The 17,551-nt window shown below is 39.3% G+C and overlaps 1 protein-coding gene across 1 annotated transcript; it reads right to left on the bottom strand.

The window, feature by feature from the left end:
- Positions 1 to 11,533: 11,533 nt before the first annotated feature.
- On the bottom strand, positions 11,534 to 16,974 carry LOC149141478 (uncharacterized). Its single transcript, XM_089451246.1, has 4 exons — positions 16,179 to 16,974; positions 13,523 to 15,519; positions 13,142 to 13,310; positions 11,534 to 13,056 (listed from the first exon to the last, which is right to left on the bottom strand). The coding sequence occupies exons 1-4, from the start codon at positions 16,972 to 16,974 to the stop codon at positions 11,534 to 11,536; spliced, it is 4,485 nt and encodes a 1,494-aa protein (XP_089307372.1).
- Between the last annotated feature and the right edge of the window lie 577 nt (positions 16,975 to 17,551).

The following is a 17,551-nucleotide window of genomic DNA, read 5'->3' as shown; positions in this document are numbered from 1 at the left end:
TTATTTAACTATGTTATAGTTGTTATAAGATCACTTTATTTTAATTAACTATGTTTTATATTGAAATGATTTTAATTTATGTAATAATAAAAACTTATTAATGTTAACCGCAGACATGGAATTGGGCACACCAAGTTGCATAATGGAAACAAGTGGTCTATGCTTGTTTTAAATGGAACTTATTATTCAATTGAACTATACAATTAGAACACTCTTATGTGCTCTCAACACCTAAACATATTACAATCCAATTACACGACTATATATTCCGAAGTTAGGGTTTTCGGTTTAAGTGAGCTCTGTTGCCATGAAAATAGTTACTATGAATAGTTTTGTGTGATGTTTTCTGTTGGTGATTTAGGTAATTGGAACATAGAGTTAGTTTACTCACTGTTTAAACTTATGGAGATTTCAGGTAAATTGGAACAGTAATGGCCCATTAATAAAAAGTAATTTCACTTCATTGACATCACATCGACGGAATGATGGAATAGCTATAAATCTGCTTGCTACCATGGAATTTTCATTGGAATTTGGACCTCAAAACATCATCTTGATTCACTGAATCACTGCAATACCAGACCATCATTACACTATACAAGTTACAATCAATTACTAAATAAGATATTATAGAATATATAACTAGTAAAAGAAAAGATATTATAGAATATAACTAATAAAATTGTAAAAAAATAAATTTAAATGTAATTAAATAATAATAAAAATTTATTTATAAAGTTAAACCGTGTACTAGCTTTAAATTTTTTTGGTTAAACATAAATTATTTAATATTCAACCCAGAAACTAATCAAACCCGGCAGTTAAAATATAATAATACAATTTAGTCAACATAAAATATTTAATATTCAACCCAAAAACTAATCAACTACGGCACTTATAATATAGCAATACAATTTAGTCCACCCAGAAACTAATAAAATGTGGTAGGTATAATATAATGATGTAATAAACAAATATTAATGGAGTTGTTTATAGTTGATTTTTTGGAGTTTTTGGTGCTAGAATATAATGGAAAAAATTGAGGTGAAATTTTGATTTGTGTTATTTAAACTAGTTTTTTTACTATATGTATGGATTCAACACCATGAAAAACCCTTAGGGCACTTCTATTGTGCAGATTTTACCCATCAAACTTGTCATCTCAATGGATTCTTGCGAGATTTTAGAAAAATTAGACCGGAAAAACAGACGGGAAAAGCTTCCAAAAAGTGGCACTAAAAACAATGAATCATTAATCTTATATCAAACAATACTCTCTTTTTTTTTTCTTTTTTTTTTTCAGAGAGAAAAGCATCATGATATTATATTAAGAGAATATAATGGGCTGATACATATAAGGCCATATCATTCTGGCCATCTCATCCTGTAGATAATAACAGATAGGACTAATGCTGAAAAGATCTGAGCTGATACAAAAGGAATTCCAAATGTCAAAACAGATATATCATGATAAGTCCTTGAAAAACCATCCAAAAAGGAGAGAAGATCTATATGTAGAAAAGGTTCCACATAAACCACAGAAGAAACGATGAGAGAAGAATAGAAAAACCCATGAGAAGAGGATAACCAGCAGGATCAAGCAGGATCAAGCAAAGCGGATATATAGACCAGAACAGAGGCAATTGGTGCCTTGGACTCCTGAAAGATGCAAGCATTCCTCCATTTCCACAGAAACCAGCACGTGATAATGAATAACGATCTCCATGCTGGGCGTTGATCACTCCACCATTTGAAGCCCTCCTGAACAGATGAGAAGACCTGGTAAGGAAAACCATGAGATAAGGAGAGATCATACCAGATTTGGGACGATGCCGGACACTGAAAGAACATGTGGACATTTGATTCGGACGCCTGACAACACATGGAACATCTTCCCGGACCCATCCATCCCTTCCTTTGAAGAACCTCCCATGTAAGGTTCCTGTTGGTAAAAATCAGCCATGAAAATAAAATTGTCTTAAGCGGACAGGATGCTTTCCAGAATTTGGAAGGAAAGATGGGTGCGGGAAGCGGCGGAAGATTAGTTGAGGCAGCTGCATATAAATCCTTTACACGAACAGGCTGAGAGGAGTTCCGCATCGACCATACCAATTCATCTTTTGAACCTGTTTGTTTAATACCTTTACCTACAAAATTATTTACAGCAGAAACCCAAGTAGGCCGAAGAGAAAGAGGCAGACCTAGATCATCTCCGTCCTTCCAGGTTGGCGAAGATGACGACCAAGATTGTATCAATTTATTCCAAGTGAAGTGACCCTTTGTGTGCAGGAATGATATCAGTTCGGGAGTGAGCATGGATTCCAGTCCATACACAGTTGAATCAATACCAAAAAGGATGCTAGAGCCGGTAGAGATACGCCATCTTAAGAAATCCAGGAAGAGAGCCTGTACCTTTCTGAAGCTGAGCCAGATGGCTGATCCCCTTTTTGAACCCAGTGACTTCCTCCTATGCCAATATACCACAGACCTTCCTTTCAGATATTTTTGTTTGATAATGGAGCTCCATTTGCCTTCACCGAAGATGCCTCTATGGAGAGATTTGCAGAGGAGGGCCTTGCCAAAAGACCTCATATGTAAAAGGCCCCAACCGCCTACCCTCTTCGGTCTTGAGATGGAGTCCATCTTGACTAAGTGGATCTTAGAATGATGAGTTCTTCCACCCCATAGAAAATTTGCAGTTAAAGAGACCATTTTGCTAATAATAGAAGCGGGTAGAAAATAAAGATGAGCCCAATAAACCGCAAGGTGAGATAGGACAGTCTGAACCAGGATAAGTCTACCTCCCAGAGATAGGAATCGCATCTCCCATCTTGAAATTTTATTATAGAAACGATCAATCAGCCATAACCAGTCCTGTTTGCGGTTCCCTTTTGGTTTGAGGAGGAAGCCCAAATATTTAAAGCCCTCCTTTATTGATGCCAGATTAATACCAAATAACGCGGCAATCCATTGAGCTAACTCCTGATTAGAGTCATTGTGATACAACATGGATTTGACCCTGTTTATGACCAAGCCCGATGCTGATTGAAACTTTTGAAAGATCTCGTTGAGACAGAGCCAGCTTGATTTGCAAAGCATGGCAAAGATAAGAATGTCATCGACGAACAGGTTATGAGAAAGAAATATATTCTTACAGATCTTGATCGGAGTGCATCGTTGATCAGCTACTGCTTTGTTGATCTGAGTGCTGAGAGAATTCATGACAAGGATAAAGAGGAGGGGGGAGAGAGGACAGCCCTGGCGCAGTCCTCTCTCCGCCTGAAAGAAAGATGAAGGGATACCATTGATGATAACTGAGTATTTAACATTTTCGACACATGCCATCACCCAGTTAATTCCCTGAGTCCTCAGTCCAATTTTTGCGAGGAGGATTCTAAGGAACCCCCAATCCACACAGTCATAAGCCTTTTCCAGATCTATCTTTAGAATAGCCGCATCAATGTTTTTTGATAAAACTGAAAATAAGCACTCCTGTGTCGTGGCGACTGCATCAAGAATATTCCTATCTTTTAAAAAAGCATGCTGATCCCTGGAAATGAAGGAATTGAGGACAGGTTTCATTCTCTCAGCAATAATTTTTGATATGATTTTGAAAAGAATGTTACATAATGCAATAGGCCTGAAATCCGCAAACGATTCAGACTGATCCTTTTTGGGGATAAGAGCTATGAAAGTGGCAGTGAGAGCGCTATTTATATTCCCTGATATACGTGTAGCATCCACCATCCCCAACAAATCGTCTTTAAACATATCATAGAAGTGAGAGAAGAACTCAATCGGCCAGCCATCTGGCCCAGGACTTTTGTCCTTTTTGAACTTCTTGATAGCTCCATGAAGTTCCTCTTCCGAAATGGGCTTGAAAAACTCTGTATTAGCATCTTCATCAAACATAACAGGCACTTGATCCACCACCCAGAAAACATCATTTATCTCGTTCATCCGCCGCTGGTATTGTTTCTGGAAGAACCTTGTGGCCTCCACCGATATATCATGCTGTGAATATAAGAAACCCCCATTTCCATCTTCGATCTTCCAGATCGAATTTTTACACCTCCTTGCATTTGCAAAATTATGAAAGAACTTTGTATTTCGGTCGCCCTCCTTGAGCCAGATCGCTCTGCTTTTGAGCCTCCAGGATGACTCTTCCTTTAGCAACAACGCTTGTTTCTTTTTCTCCAAGGTTCTGAAATGATTTTTTTGATCAAAGGACAGGCAGTCGAAGTTAACTGCGGCAGAGAAAATACTTAACTCCTTTTTTATGTCATCGAGCTCCTGTTTATCCTTCTTCCTCTGTTTAATTAGCCAATCCTTTGCCACCTCCCTTAAAGATTGGATCTTTTCACGAAAAGTGGTGAAAGAAGCCACCTCAGACTGCTTTAATTCCTCCCACTTTTTTGTTATGACCTCATTGAAGGATTTATCAGTCAAATAGATTCTGTTAAATTTAAAGGAATAGCCCAGCCTACATTCAAAATCCTTCCAATCAAGAAAAATGGGACGATGGTCCGATGTATAATCATTTCCTGTACTAGCAACAGGCATTCCCCAATCGGCGATGATACTGGCATTGATGATGAAACGATCGAGTCTTTTAGCAATGAAAGCCAGACCAGATCTGTTGTTATCCCATGTTGGAGACATTTTAACAGGAATAACATCAACCAGATTCCTATTTAGAAATTCCAGGCGAAGTCTATCAGCAATAGAGTCATTCTTCCTGCAGTTGCCCCAACATTCATCAGAATTCAGTGTGGCGTTTAGATCACCTGCAATCAATAATGATTCAATGTCTAGAATTTCCGAGGCAAACAACATATCCCAAAAGGAGGATCTGTTCCTATAGGGCGCATAAATGTTCAAAATGTTTAGAATCTTAGGCCGACCTCTGACAGAAGCTGAGATTAGGATGCCTGCACAACATTTAAAGGCTTTAGCTTTGACCCATGTCGGGTCCCACAAAACTGCCAGACCACCCGACAAACCTTCAGCATCGGATGCAACCATATACCAGGACGGAAACATTCTTCTGAAAAAGGCTAATGAAACCTTGCTTGAGTGCATTGTTTCCTGTATGAAGATAATATGAGAGTGAGCTGATACAAATATCTCTTTTAGCGCCAAATATTTTGGGAGGGCGCCCAATCCCCTGATATTCAAAGAAGTCAGGAAAGTCATTTTGAAGACTGACCAGCCATACATGCTCTAAGCGGCTGGGAGTCAGCAGAATCTATGATTGGAACTTCGACTAGGGAAAGGTTTGTGATGCCATAATCGGAAACAATTGTTCTGCCCCTGAAATGACGACTTCCTCCTCTCTGCTTTTTCCGGACGGTGATATTCTTTGCAGAATTGGGACTGATGGAGGGAAAAGAGGGCTTATGGATGGTTAGAGGTTCAAGGACCTGTGGATTCCTCTGGAGTTATATCAAACAATACTTATGCATTAATAAATGTCATATGAATAATATGGATTTTTTGCAAACCAAAATAATCATAAAATCATAAAATCGCAGTCCTCTCTACACACGTGGAGGAATTGGTCAGAGAGCCAAATGTGACAGGAATTAAGGTAAAAAAATTTCAAATTTTTTTATAGAATTATGTTTTTTATGGTGGAAATAAATTCAGCATCATCAAAAACTTTTAAGACACCTAAAATCTTAAAATTTAACCACTATAATTTAAATTTACAAGATAGCTTTTCTAATTTTCTTAAAATATAATTAAATTTTCCATAACTTTCAAAATAAAACTTAAACTACCGACATAAAAATTTACTCCCAGTGACCATAACTCCAGGCACATCGAATCTGATAATGAAATCTAATCTATCTGTGGTGCTGAAGGTTTGGCGTACGACAGATCTCAAAATAAAAAACTTAAACTACCGAGATAAAAATTTACTCCCAGTGACCATAACTCCAAGCACATCGAATCTGATAATGAAATCTAATCTATCTGTGGTGCTGAAGGGTTGGCGTACGACAGATCTCAAAATGTGTGCAGAGGAATCGAGTGCAAGAATTTCAAGTCATGCGCATTCCGAAATCGATGTAGAGAGGGAACAGTGATCAGCGTTTCACATTGACTTCAGGTAATATAAATTGAATTCCAAAATTTCGGTATGGACTTCACATAGCGTAATTTGCAGGTTTTGAGTTTGAGTTGTTTTAAGGGTGATTTTTTGGAAAAAAAATTGGTATTCATTAAAATTATTTATTAAAATCACAAATTTGATCGGTAATCTTTACACAATAAAAGTTTCTCAAAGAATTTTCAGGGTACTTAATCTATATATACACTCAAAAAACTAATTTAAATAACACAAATCAAAATTTCACCATAATTTTTTCTACGAGATTCATAACAAAAACTCTAAAAATTAACATTAAAAACAACTCTTTTTGAATTATTCTAATTAGTAAACTACCCATAAGCTATTCTGCCTGAGTAACCATAGCTAAATAAGATCCAAGGTAAACTAATCAAAAAGTAGATAAATAAAATTTAAAATTTAAAATAATAATAATAATAATAATAAAATTATTTAAGTGGATTTTATTTATTTTTAAGTCAAAACTAGAATAATTCATAGATTAAGGCATATCAAATGCTTATACCTGATAACAATAAGTTTTTTATTATTTGATATTTGAAATTTGCATATTTGGTTGCAAATTTATTTTCAGCACGAAAAAAAGATATATTTCTATTAAAATTTCATATTGCGGAAAATAGTACATCATAAGATTATATGGTGATCACAAAATAAAGCTGAATTTGCAAATCAAACCGATTTCATAAACCCGATACAACAGACCTTCATCAAAATGTACAGTAAGTTCAGTATCAGATTAAGACAAAATATGGAGCATCAACAGATAAATATGGCTGAATATTGATGAAAAAAACATTCAGCCATGTATTTTGTTATTTGATATTTGGAATTGCACATTTGGTTGTAAATTTATAACAAGAAGTGGACGCACAATACGTAAAAGCTCGGTGGTCTTTGGAAAGAAAAACCCTCGTTTTTCTAACCATCTTATGTGTGAAATCAAGAATCCTTAATCCTTACTGGTCTTGGAAAACGCTCATTTTCCTTAAAAATCCTGTATGTGAAACCATGTATCTTCATATTATAAGATAAACATTAATCACTTCAAAAAAAATAATTTTAAAACGTTTAAATTATAACATAGAACTTGTATTATTATATAAGCAAAATGTCTAAATCAGTTCCCACAAACTAGCCATATTTGAAAGTCTGGAATTTCAGACTTTGTAAATTTGAAATGCACTTCTTTTTTAATTTTTATTGAATAACAAAAAAAAAATATCAATTTAAAAATATATTATTTTAATAAAATAACTCATTGAAGTATTTTCAAGTCACTAAGATACCAACAAAAGGTATATACAAGTTAGATGTATCTGCTCCCACAAACTAGCCATTTTGTAAATCTGGAATTTCTGACTTTGTAAATTTGAACTGCGTTTTTTTGTCCTTATTGAATAACCAAAAACAATTATTAATTTAAAAATATATTATTTTAATAAAGTAGTTCAAATTGAAGTATTTTCAAGTCGCTAAGATACAACAAAAAGTATTCAAAACCATTATTAATTTAAAAATATATTATTTTAATAAATTAGTTCAAATTGAAGTATTTTCAAGTCGCTAAGATACCAACAAAAAGTATATGTTGAGTCAAGTTAAATGTATAGAATATGTTAGTGAACATGTAACATTTGCTAATGTAACATTTTTAGGATTCATATTTATATGGTCATGAATTTTATAGTATTAAAAGTATAAAAAAAAATGGGGATTAAAAATAATATTTAAATTTATTAATATAAAGTTTATTAATATAATTTTAAAATTTTAATATAATTATATGATATTTTATTGATGTTTTTATTTAACGATATTTTATTTTCTATAAACTTAAACTTCTAGAATTTATAGCTAATAAAAAATTCATAAACTTTGAGTCCTTTTTAAACTTGTAGTTAGTGTCATAGGAGCTCCCATCCACACTCTGGGCCGATATCTTGTCTCTAAGATTCAATAATTTGTTGGGTCCACTCCTAGTTCCATTTGTTGGGTCCACTTCTAGTTTCATCAAAGATTCATCCCATTTCATTTGTAAGACTAAAGAAATTCATGTCAATGATCGTGACATTCTCGTTGACTTTGACGTTGTATCTATTTTTATTACAATATCTGTTCCTAAAGCAATTGATCTAATTTCTAAAATTGTTGATTCAGAAACCCTTAACTTGGTTAAACTCTACCTCTCATCAACCTTCTTTTCTTTCGAAACAACCATTTATGAGCGAACTGAAGGTACCCGAATGGGTTGATCTCTTTTGCCTATTGTGGCTAACATCTTTATAAAATACTTTGAGGCCAAAGCTATGGACTCTTGGCATCTAAAACCTAAATGTTGGTTGTTTTTCAATGATACTTTTGTCATTTGGAAACATGGTAGACCTGCGGATGCCTTTCTCTCCCATGTCAATAGCATTTCCCCTCATATTCAATTTACCATGGAAATTGAATCTAATAATTCTCTGCCTTTCTTAAATGTCATAATCACCGAGTTTCTCGATGATTCCTTAACCCATCAAGTTTACAAAAAAGAAAGCTACATTGATCGTTATCTTCATGCCCATTCTCACCACCACCCATCCCAAAAATTTGGCATTCTTAAAACCCTCATCTCCCAAGCCCTTAAAATTTCCACTCGCCAATTCCTTCCCTCCAAAAATGCCCACATATTCCAAGCTTTCAGAGCCAATGGCTCTTCCTCTTCTCAGATCAATAAAGCATTCAAAACGGCAATTTTAATCCCAATTCCACTAACCCTCTTTCCTCTCCTCCTTAGGGCCAAATCTCTCTCCCTTACGTAAAATGAACCACTGACCTTATAGCAAAAATCTTGCTGAAAAGAAACGTTAAGACCATTTCTAAACCCCATAAATATTTGAAGCAAACTTTTCGGTAAGCTAAAGACAAGTTTGACCCCATGTTGAGTTCAGGGGTTTACCAGATTCCATGTTCATGTGGAAAATCATACATTAGCCATATTGGTTGTCCCTTCAAAGCCCACATTAAAGAACATATTACCAATACCAAACATCCATGACTAACGAAGTCTGCCATAGATGAGCACTTTTTTAATTTAAAACATTTGGTTTGCTTTGATCAAACCAAAATCCTCGCATCTGTTCCATTTTACAACTCCATAATAGAGAAGTACTTGAAATAGAGAAGTACTTGGAAAACTTGAATGGAGAAGATGACTATAAATTAAGCCAATCTTGGCATTCGGTTATGTACCATCTGACTCATTAGTCCCACCTCCTCCCCCTGGTTCTCTCTCTCCTCTTTCGTTCCCTATTCACCTTTCTCTCTCTCCCCTTCTCCCTGCACCCCCTTTCTCTCTCCCCCGTTCTGCCTCCACCCCCCGCTTCCTCTAATATTCTATCCTTATAATCTCAAATTAAAATTATTTTATTCTTATAATTAATTTATACATTTTTGTTTCTAATCCAATGTATCTATTCATATTATAATATCCTTACAATGTTATAGATATTTTCACATTTTACATTTATATTCCTTCATAATTAGGCTAGTTTAATTGATTAATTAAGTTTTTTTTCGTTAATTATTTCTAATTTTTTTCCCTTAGCCCCCTTAATTTCCTCTTAACTCTACGCTCCCCATGTTCTCTATTTTAATATAGTCCTCATATTCCTTTTAATTGTAATTTCCTTTATTTATTATTTATTTCAATCAATTGACTTGAGCTTTTCTCTTAACAAATAATTATTTTTATGTATTTAGTCTCCCCTTTTTCCCTCTGTTTTCTTTTCTTTTAATATTTTATTATTATTTTTCTTTAACAACCACTTTTATTATTTTAATTAAACTTTAATGGCTAATCCGTCAACTTCCTTCCATTAAAGGATTCACAACACTCTTGTGATCATTCAATATCCGTGACGATAGGGTGGATACACAACACTCTTGTGATCATTCAATTCTCATGTCCCTGAGAATGGGGGAAGTGTCCACCCAAAACATTAGACATGATTAGAAATCCTCCACAGAAAATTTCTCCCAAAAAATTATTTATTTAAAATAGTGATTTATAAGGGAGTTTTTAATTTATTGCACCTAAAGGTGCTCTCCATCCCAGTATGGTAAATATGTTCTAATTTAATGTAATGTCTCTCCATCCCAGAATGATAGAGATGTTCTAATGTAATGTAATGTCTTGTAAACATTTTTACTTGGTCAAAAAAAGAAAACAGAAAAAAACCTTATGTTAAACAATTTTACTTTTGAATCAAACTAAAATTAAAATAGTTGTACGTTAAAATAAAAATAACTCTATGTTAAAATAAAAATAACTTTGAACTAAAATAATAAGGTAAACTTGGCTTGGTCAAGTTACTGATGATTTTTGAGCTCCATGTTTATGAGAACCCATGGTATTGACCCACCATATTCATGTGGAATCTAGCCTATTTAGAGGAGGAAATTTAACCAGCCTAGATCCATCCTAACTCCAAATATGTTGAGAGGAATCAAATCTCTTGACATGCAAATGCCTTTTACAGTAAAAAAATTGATCCCTCTCGATGTGTGGTAGATCCAGAGTTAAGATGGATCTAGGATCTCGATATGCAAATGCTTTTTAGAGTAAAAAAGATTTGATCCCTCTCGATCGATCATTACCTGGACAGGCCTTCTCCAACCCAGTATGGAAATATTGTAATGTAATTTTGACCCTTTAAAAATAAAATAAAATAAAAAAATAATTATAATTATCAATAAAACATTTTGACTAGGTGAAATTACATAAAATTAAAAATAAAAATAAAATAAAAAAGAAAACATAAAATTGATAATTATATTTATAATTATAATTAATTACATAAACCAACCTAGATCCATACCTATTTTAGAGTAAAAATAAATTTGATTCCTCTCAACCCTTGGTAGATCCGGAGTTAAGATAGACTAATAGACCTAGTTCGTTACTAATTCTTTATTTACAATTAATTTCCATCTATTACTTCTTTTTTCCCGTAGAAAAAGTCGTAATTTCTATTAAGTCAAAAGAAATTACATTCTGTAGATGCTGAGCATATGCATACTGAGGCTGGATGCCTCTCAAAACTGTCTAAAAGAAACTGTGATAATGGTTCCAAAACTGAACAGGTAAACAAAAAGAAATCATTCCTCTCCCCAAACTGTTTATCTCCACGCAGGGAGTGTGCCACCTCGGAGAGGTATATATCCAAAAAAAACAGCAGAATAAGAAACATATACTGTGTGTGTTTTCAGGTGCTGTATCATTACTGTGCAGCTGTAGCTTGCTGCCCAAAAATAAAACTATGATTATCCGCCTTGGGTCGATACAGTTCATATATAACAGATTATATATAAAAGCATAAGAAAAACAGGATTTTGTGTATGATGGGACCCCTTTCAGTGCTGAGCGCCCCTTTGTGCCTGTTGATCATCAAAGGGTCTGTGGTAGTGTTGAAAGAAGGTTCCATCCAGTTCTTCCTGTATTAGCCAGTCCGCTTCTTGCCTCTGCGCTGCTTGCTTGGAAAGGTAGTCCGCCCGAGCGTTGCGCTCCCTGTAAATATGGTGACAGTCAAATTTTTCAAAAGCATCTGTTAGTCTGAGTGCCTCATCCAGTATATGTCTCAAAGAGAAAGCAGTGCAAATTGATTTTCTGGTGAGCCAATTGCAGACAATCTTTGAATCTCCAAACAATTGTAGTTTTGTGCATCCTTTCTCATGTGCAAAGGAAATGAGGTGTTTTGCAGTAGTGAGCTCGGCATAATTGTTTGTGCCCCTTCCCAGGTGAATTTGGAGCATGAAGTAGTGGTTTTCTCTGAGGTAGAGGAGGGCTCCCCCCCCACAGCCTTCCTCTTGGGCTGAGCCATCAAAGTAAGCCCAGGGGATAGATTTATCTATGAGTTCTGGGGTTATGGTCCGAGGAGGGGCTGGTGGAGGATCATCAGGTATGAGAGCAAGATCTGCAAAAATGTGGGCAATAATGACAGGCCAGTGAGGAGGTTTTTGGTCAAAAATTGCACGGTTCCTTGCTATCCAGATGGACCAGCACATGAGGAGTGGGATGTTCTTATCTTTTCCAGAGTGCTGCTCCTGCCAGTTTTTCCAGGCCTCGATGATGGATAGGCCATGCCATTGATGGAGGGAGGGAGAGCGTGAGGTAAGAAGGGACCATTGTTCTTGAACTACCGGACAGGAAAGGAAGAGATGTTCAGTGTCTTCTTCATTCCTTCTGCACAAATGGCACCAGAAAGGTCCATAGAAGGATCGTTTTTTCAAGTTTGCCCCAGTAGGAATTTTGTTGTAAAGGATAGCCCACATGAGCAGTCGCGTTCTGGGGGCTGCTTTTAGATGCCAAATAGCTCTCCACCATTGTTGTGTATTGTCGGGCTGATATGGTTGCATGAGCTGCAGGTATCCCTCCTTTGGGGTATATAATCCATTTTTAGCTAGTGCCCAAACAATCTCGTCTTCCTCCTCCGATATTCTGATGTGTGCTTGTGTGAGAGCCTCAGTATATGACTCCCATTCTTGTCTCCATTGTTCCGGAATGTGGAGATCTTGCGTTGTCTTCCAAGCCTGATGAAGAAAACTGGAGTTTTCTTGGTCTGCAATATGAGCAACATGTGTGACACCCTGATCCATTAGATGTGCTATGAGCTGCCCAGATAGTCTATGCATATTGCCGCATCCAATCCAGGGATCTATACCAATGCGGACAGAGTTCCCCTGTTGGATTCTCCATGTAAGTCCCTCCCGAATTAGGGGAAGGGAATTGAGGACTGCTTTCCAGATGATTGAGTGTCTTCCACTTCCCCTTTGTTCCCTGCGAATCCAGCTGTATATGCTTTCCGGTGCAATGTATTTTTCCATAACTACTTGTTTCCAGAGACTATGAGATGTGAGAAGTTGCCATCCCAATTTTGCTGCCAGAGCATTTGCAAATAAATCTAGTCTCTTTATTCCCCAGCCTCCCCATTTTTTAGGTCTTGCAATGGTGTCCCATTTTACCCAGGCGAAGAGGTTTCCCTGTTTGTTCCCCTTCCATAGGAATCTGCAGCAAATTTTTTGAAGCCTGGTTAAGATCCCTCTTGGTATCCATGCCAGAGACATCCAGTACACCGGTGTAGCTTCCAGCACTGCTTTTATAAGAGTGAGTCTTCCTGCCCTTGTGAGGTATCTATTGTACCAGACATTAATTCTCTTCTCCACCTTTGTAATTAACCATATCCAGTCAGCTATTCTGTATCCTCCATGTTTCACACGGAAACCCAAATACTTCAGCCCTTCCTCCATAGGGTGAATTTGAAAGGGGAAGCGATTTTTTGTGTAGATGATTTCTTGTGGAGTACAACCAAGAGATGTTAAGGTGGATTTTTGAACATTTATAACCATCCCTGTTGCTTTCTGGAAGAGATCAAAGACGTGTTGTAACGTTGATGAGTCAGCCATGCTTCCATTTAAAAAGATAAGTACATCATCCACAAACAGAAGATGAGTAAGGGAGCAGTTGTCCGTAATTTTAATCCCTTTTATTCGGCCTCTTCTGTGTTCAGTAGCAATCAGCCTGCTAAGCCCTTCCATGATGAGTAGGAACAGGAGGGGAGATAGGGGGCATCCTTGTCTGAGGCCTCTTTCGGCTGTGAAGAAAGGGGTAGGGGAACCATTAAGGAGGACACTGAACGGTACATCGGAGATACAGCTCATGATTCTTTTAATGAAAAGGAATGGGAAACCCAAATGGGTGAGAAGCATTCTGATGTATAGCAAATTTACCCTATCAAAAGCTTTTGAGAGGTCAACCTTGAGGATCATTCCTTTCAGATTTTTGCTCTGCATAGAGTGAAGAAGCTCTTGAGCAGTACCAATAGCTTCATGGATCTGGCGTCGGTGGAGGAAAGCAAATTGTTCGGAGGATATATTGGCCGAGAGGATGGGCTTGAGCCTGTTTGCTAGGATTTTGGCCAAAATCTTATAGAGGCAGTTGCAGAGCGAGATAGGCCTAAAATCATTAAAGGATTCCGGCTTATCAGATTTGGGGATGAGGGCAATGAAAGTGGCTTTGATGCTCGAGGGGACAGATCCTGTAAGGCTACAGTGATTGATAGCTTTGAGAATGTCCTGTCCTAGCAGTTCGAAAAAGGCTAAATAGAACTCAATGGTCCAGCCATCAGGTCCCGGGCTCTTGTCCTTTTGGAAACCTCTGATGGTAGCTTCCAATTCCTCCAATGTAATTTCTTTAGTAAGCTCCTCTGCATCTTCATCATCCACAAATCTAGGGAAGAGTTCTGCCACTCTCATGATTTCTAATAGACTTGCTTGTCCCGGGGCCTTGTATATATTCCTGAAGTGCGATGAGGCTAGATAGGCAAGTTCTCCAGGGTTGCTAACCGGATGTCCTTGATCATCTTGCAGCTCCCAGATAGTGTTGATCGCCTTCCGACCATTTGCAAAGCGATGGAAAAACTTTGTGTTCTCATCCCCCTCCTTGAGCCAAATGGCTCTGCTCCTTAGTCTCCAGGAGTCCTCCCTGTCTCTGAGAACCTGTGTTCTCCTGTTGATGAGGCCTTCATACATAGATTTCTGGTCTGGGGATATATAAGTTCCATCTGAGTGGGATTCAAGAACCTCGATAGCTTGTTCAGCCAGAGATATTGTTTGATCATCCTGTTTTCTCTTCATTTTTGCCCAATCTCTTGAGATCACTTTGATTTCGGAGAGGTTCCTTACAAAGCCAGTGGCTGGGTCCACATCCTCAGGAATCGGATGTGCTTTCCAGAAATCAGATATTAGTTTGATGTAAGTGGGATCCCGGAGCCAAGTTGAATTAAATTTGAAAGGGGCTTTTTGGGCCTGTTGTCTTACTCCCATTTCCAAGTATATGGGCCTATGGTCCGAGATCCCACCACTTCCCACCCACTGTCGAGATCTAGGGTGTTGGTTGCAGAGCACTTCCTTGATGATGAAACGATCCAGCCTTCTAGCTAGGCTTTGGTCCCCTGATCTGTTGTTCTTCCATGTGTATTGGATTTTTGCAGAAGGGAGATCAATCCAATGATGGTCTTCTAGCAGCTGCCCAAAGTAGTCAGAGAGGGGATCGATTTGTGCCAGATGTCCCCATGATTCAGAGAAACCCAAAGAGAAATTTAAGTCTCCACCCAATATAATGTTCTCAGCTTGGAGAAGAGGGGAGCTGAGGAGCTTTTGCCAGAAAAGCTCTCTGTTTAGACAGGGTCCATAGACATTGATGATTCTAAGATTTTCCTCCAGATCTTTAGAGTATATGTCTGCCCCCAAAAAACCCCCTCCACCCCAGATATTCTTTAGATATATGGAATTGTTCTTAAAGCCAATAGCTATGCCTCCTGAACGGCCTGATACATCAATGGCTGTAAAAGTCCACCCAGGCAGCCATAAACCAAGTATGGAGGTTGCAGAGTCTGCTCTACATAAGGTTTCTTGTAAAAAGATGATGTCCACAGGGTTCGAGAGTAAGAGGCGCTTCAGGGCCGATTTTTTATCCGGGCTGGCCAACCCTCTACAGTTGAAGGACAAGATTTTCATGGAGGGGGGTGGGGGAGGGTGTCCTGTGCTCTAAGGGCCCTATGAATAGTATGCTGTCTGCCTTGGAGGACCTCATCCTCCGCTTGTTTCTGAGCTTTTGACATTGAGGTAGGTCGACCACGCCCCTGCTTGGGCGAGAGGATATGGGTCTCCACCGACAGCCCAATGGAGTCCGAGACTTTCAGCTTAGTGGTCGAGCGGGTGGGGTATCTCGGGGATGAGTTTACCGAAGGGGAGGGCGAAGGAAAAGAGGGGAGGGGGAAAGAGGGAAGCGAGGAGGAGGTGGGAAAGCCAGATGGCTTCGGGATGGGGCAGGACACATAATGCGAGCGGGGAGGGGGTTGGGTAGGGCATACAACCTTTACCAGGTCAAGTGCAGACGGGGAAGAGGGAGGGGGGATCCTGATAGGGGGGGGCATGCTAGAGGCAGATAAACTCAAAGATGCAAGTAGAGAAGCAGAGGCAGACAATATAGAGGACGTACCCGAAGAGAAGACGGCTCCTTTTGCGGCTTTTGAACGCGTCAGAGGAGGAGATGGAGGCCGAGTCGAATTCGATGCTTGCTTCTTGCGGCGAGGTGCTGGAGGCGCTTCCACCGTGTCCGATGTAATGTTGTGGTCCGCCCTTGGTGCCACCGCTGCGGGAGGGTCAGGTAGACCTTCTGTAGTGGGCGGGTCCTGGCCTGTAGCTGTCTGCTGGGTCTTCTGGAGGAGGGGGCAGTCCTTGTATAGATGACCCACCTGGTGGCATCTTCTGCATCGATAGGGGATGCCCTCATAATCGAGCTTCTGCTTCCTTGAAGTGGATTTCCATTGTATTGTGATATTTTCCGGCACTCCCCCTCTGGTGTCCATGTGCACTAGGATTCTTGCATAAGCCATTGAGCCCGTCGAGATGTAGGATTTATCAGATTCCATGAAAGTGCCGAGCGCATTCCCAATTCTCCTGAAGATATCTTCGGACCAGTACTGAAGGGGCAAGCCCGGTAGTCTGACCCAGACAGGTCCAATGCCAAGCAGCTCCGTCTCCGGGTCGAAGAGGGGCGTCCACCGCTTGAGAAGGACCGGAGCTTTTTCAAAGTGCCAAAACGATGAAAGAACCCAGCTCGTGTGGTCCGCCCTTGCGAATCTGAGTGCGAACCATCCTCGCACAAACGTCTGGACAGATGGGATTTCCGCTAGGTATTGACCCCAGATCTCTGTGGCCCATTGCTTTATTTTTTCCGCCGTGGTATGTCTGCCTCGAATCCGACCCACAAGGACACAGTCCGCCAGATCCATGGCGTCCCCCCACTGTATATCCTCTTCCAGCCTCAGGAAAACGTCCTCGGCTGTGGATTTAAAACAGCGTTGTTTCTTAGAGGGGCGGGAGGACATGCGGCCCGGGTTAACAGGAGCCTGTGAGCCCGCAGGGGGGGAACAGGAGGGGGGGGTGTGGGATAGACCCGGGGGCGGGGATGGCTTCAGGGAGAGGGGGGACGGCGTGATAGCTGCCAGAGGGAACGGGAGGGACCGAGGGGGGGTTGGGTTCCGAAAGGGGAGGGTTCTCCACAGGATGAGTAGGGATCTCCACGGGGTTTGCAGGGAATAGGGATTGGGAGGGTAAATCCGGCAGATGGGGGGCAATGCCGTTCGGGGAGGACTGTAAACAGTCCGCTAGGAAACCAAGAGAAGCCGGAGAGGGAACAACAAAGGAGTTCCAGGAGGAGGGCTCGCCAGGGTAAAGGGAGGAGGGGAGAGACGGGTCAATAGGTGGAGAAAGATGCTCAAAACTAGCAGACATATTCCCACTGTGCAGACCCCCAGATGATGTGAACGTGGAGCGCCAGATGGAGCTTTCCGCCAGCGGGGAATCCGA

The sequence above is a fragment of the Pinus tabuliformis genome, chromosome X (genome assembly GCF_031772625.1).
Source record: "Pinus tabuliformis cultivar Carrire ecotype Pingquan chromosome X, CPIR1, whole genome shotgun sequence".
Lineage (NCBI taxonomy): Eukaryota > Viridiplantae > Streptophyta > Pinopsida > Pinales > Pinaceae > Pinus > Pinus tabuliformis.
Note: the sequence above shows the minus strand (reverse complement) of the source record. Positions and strands in the feature narration are given on the sequence as shown.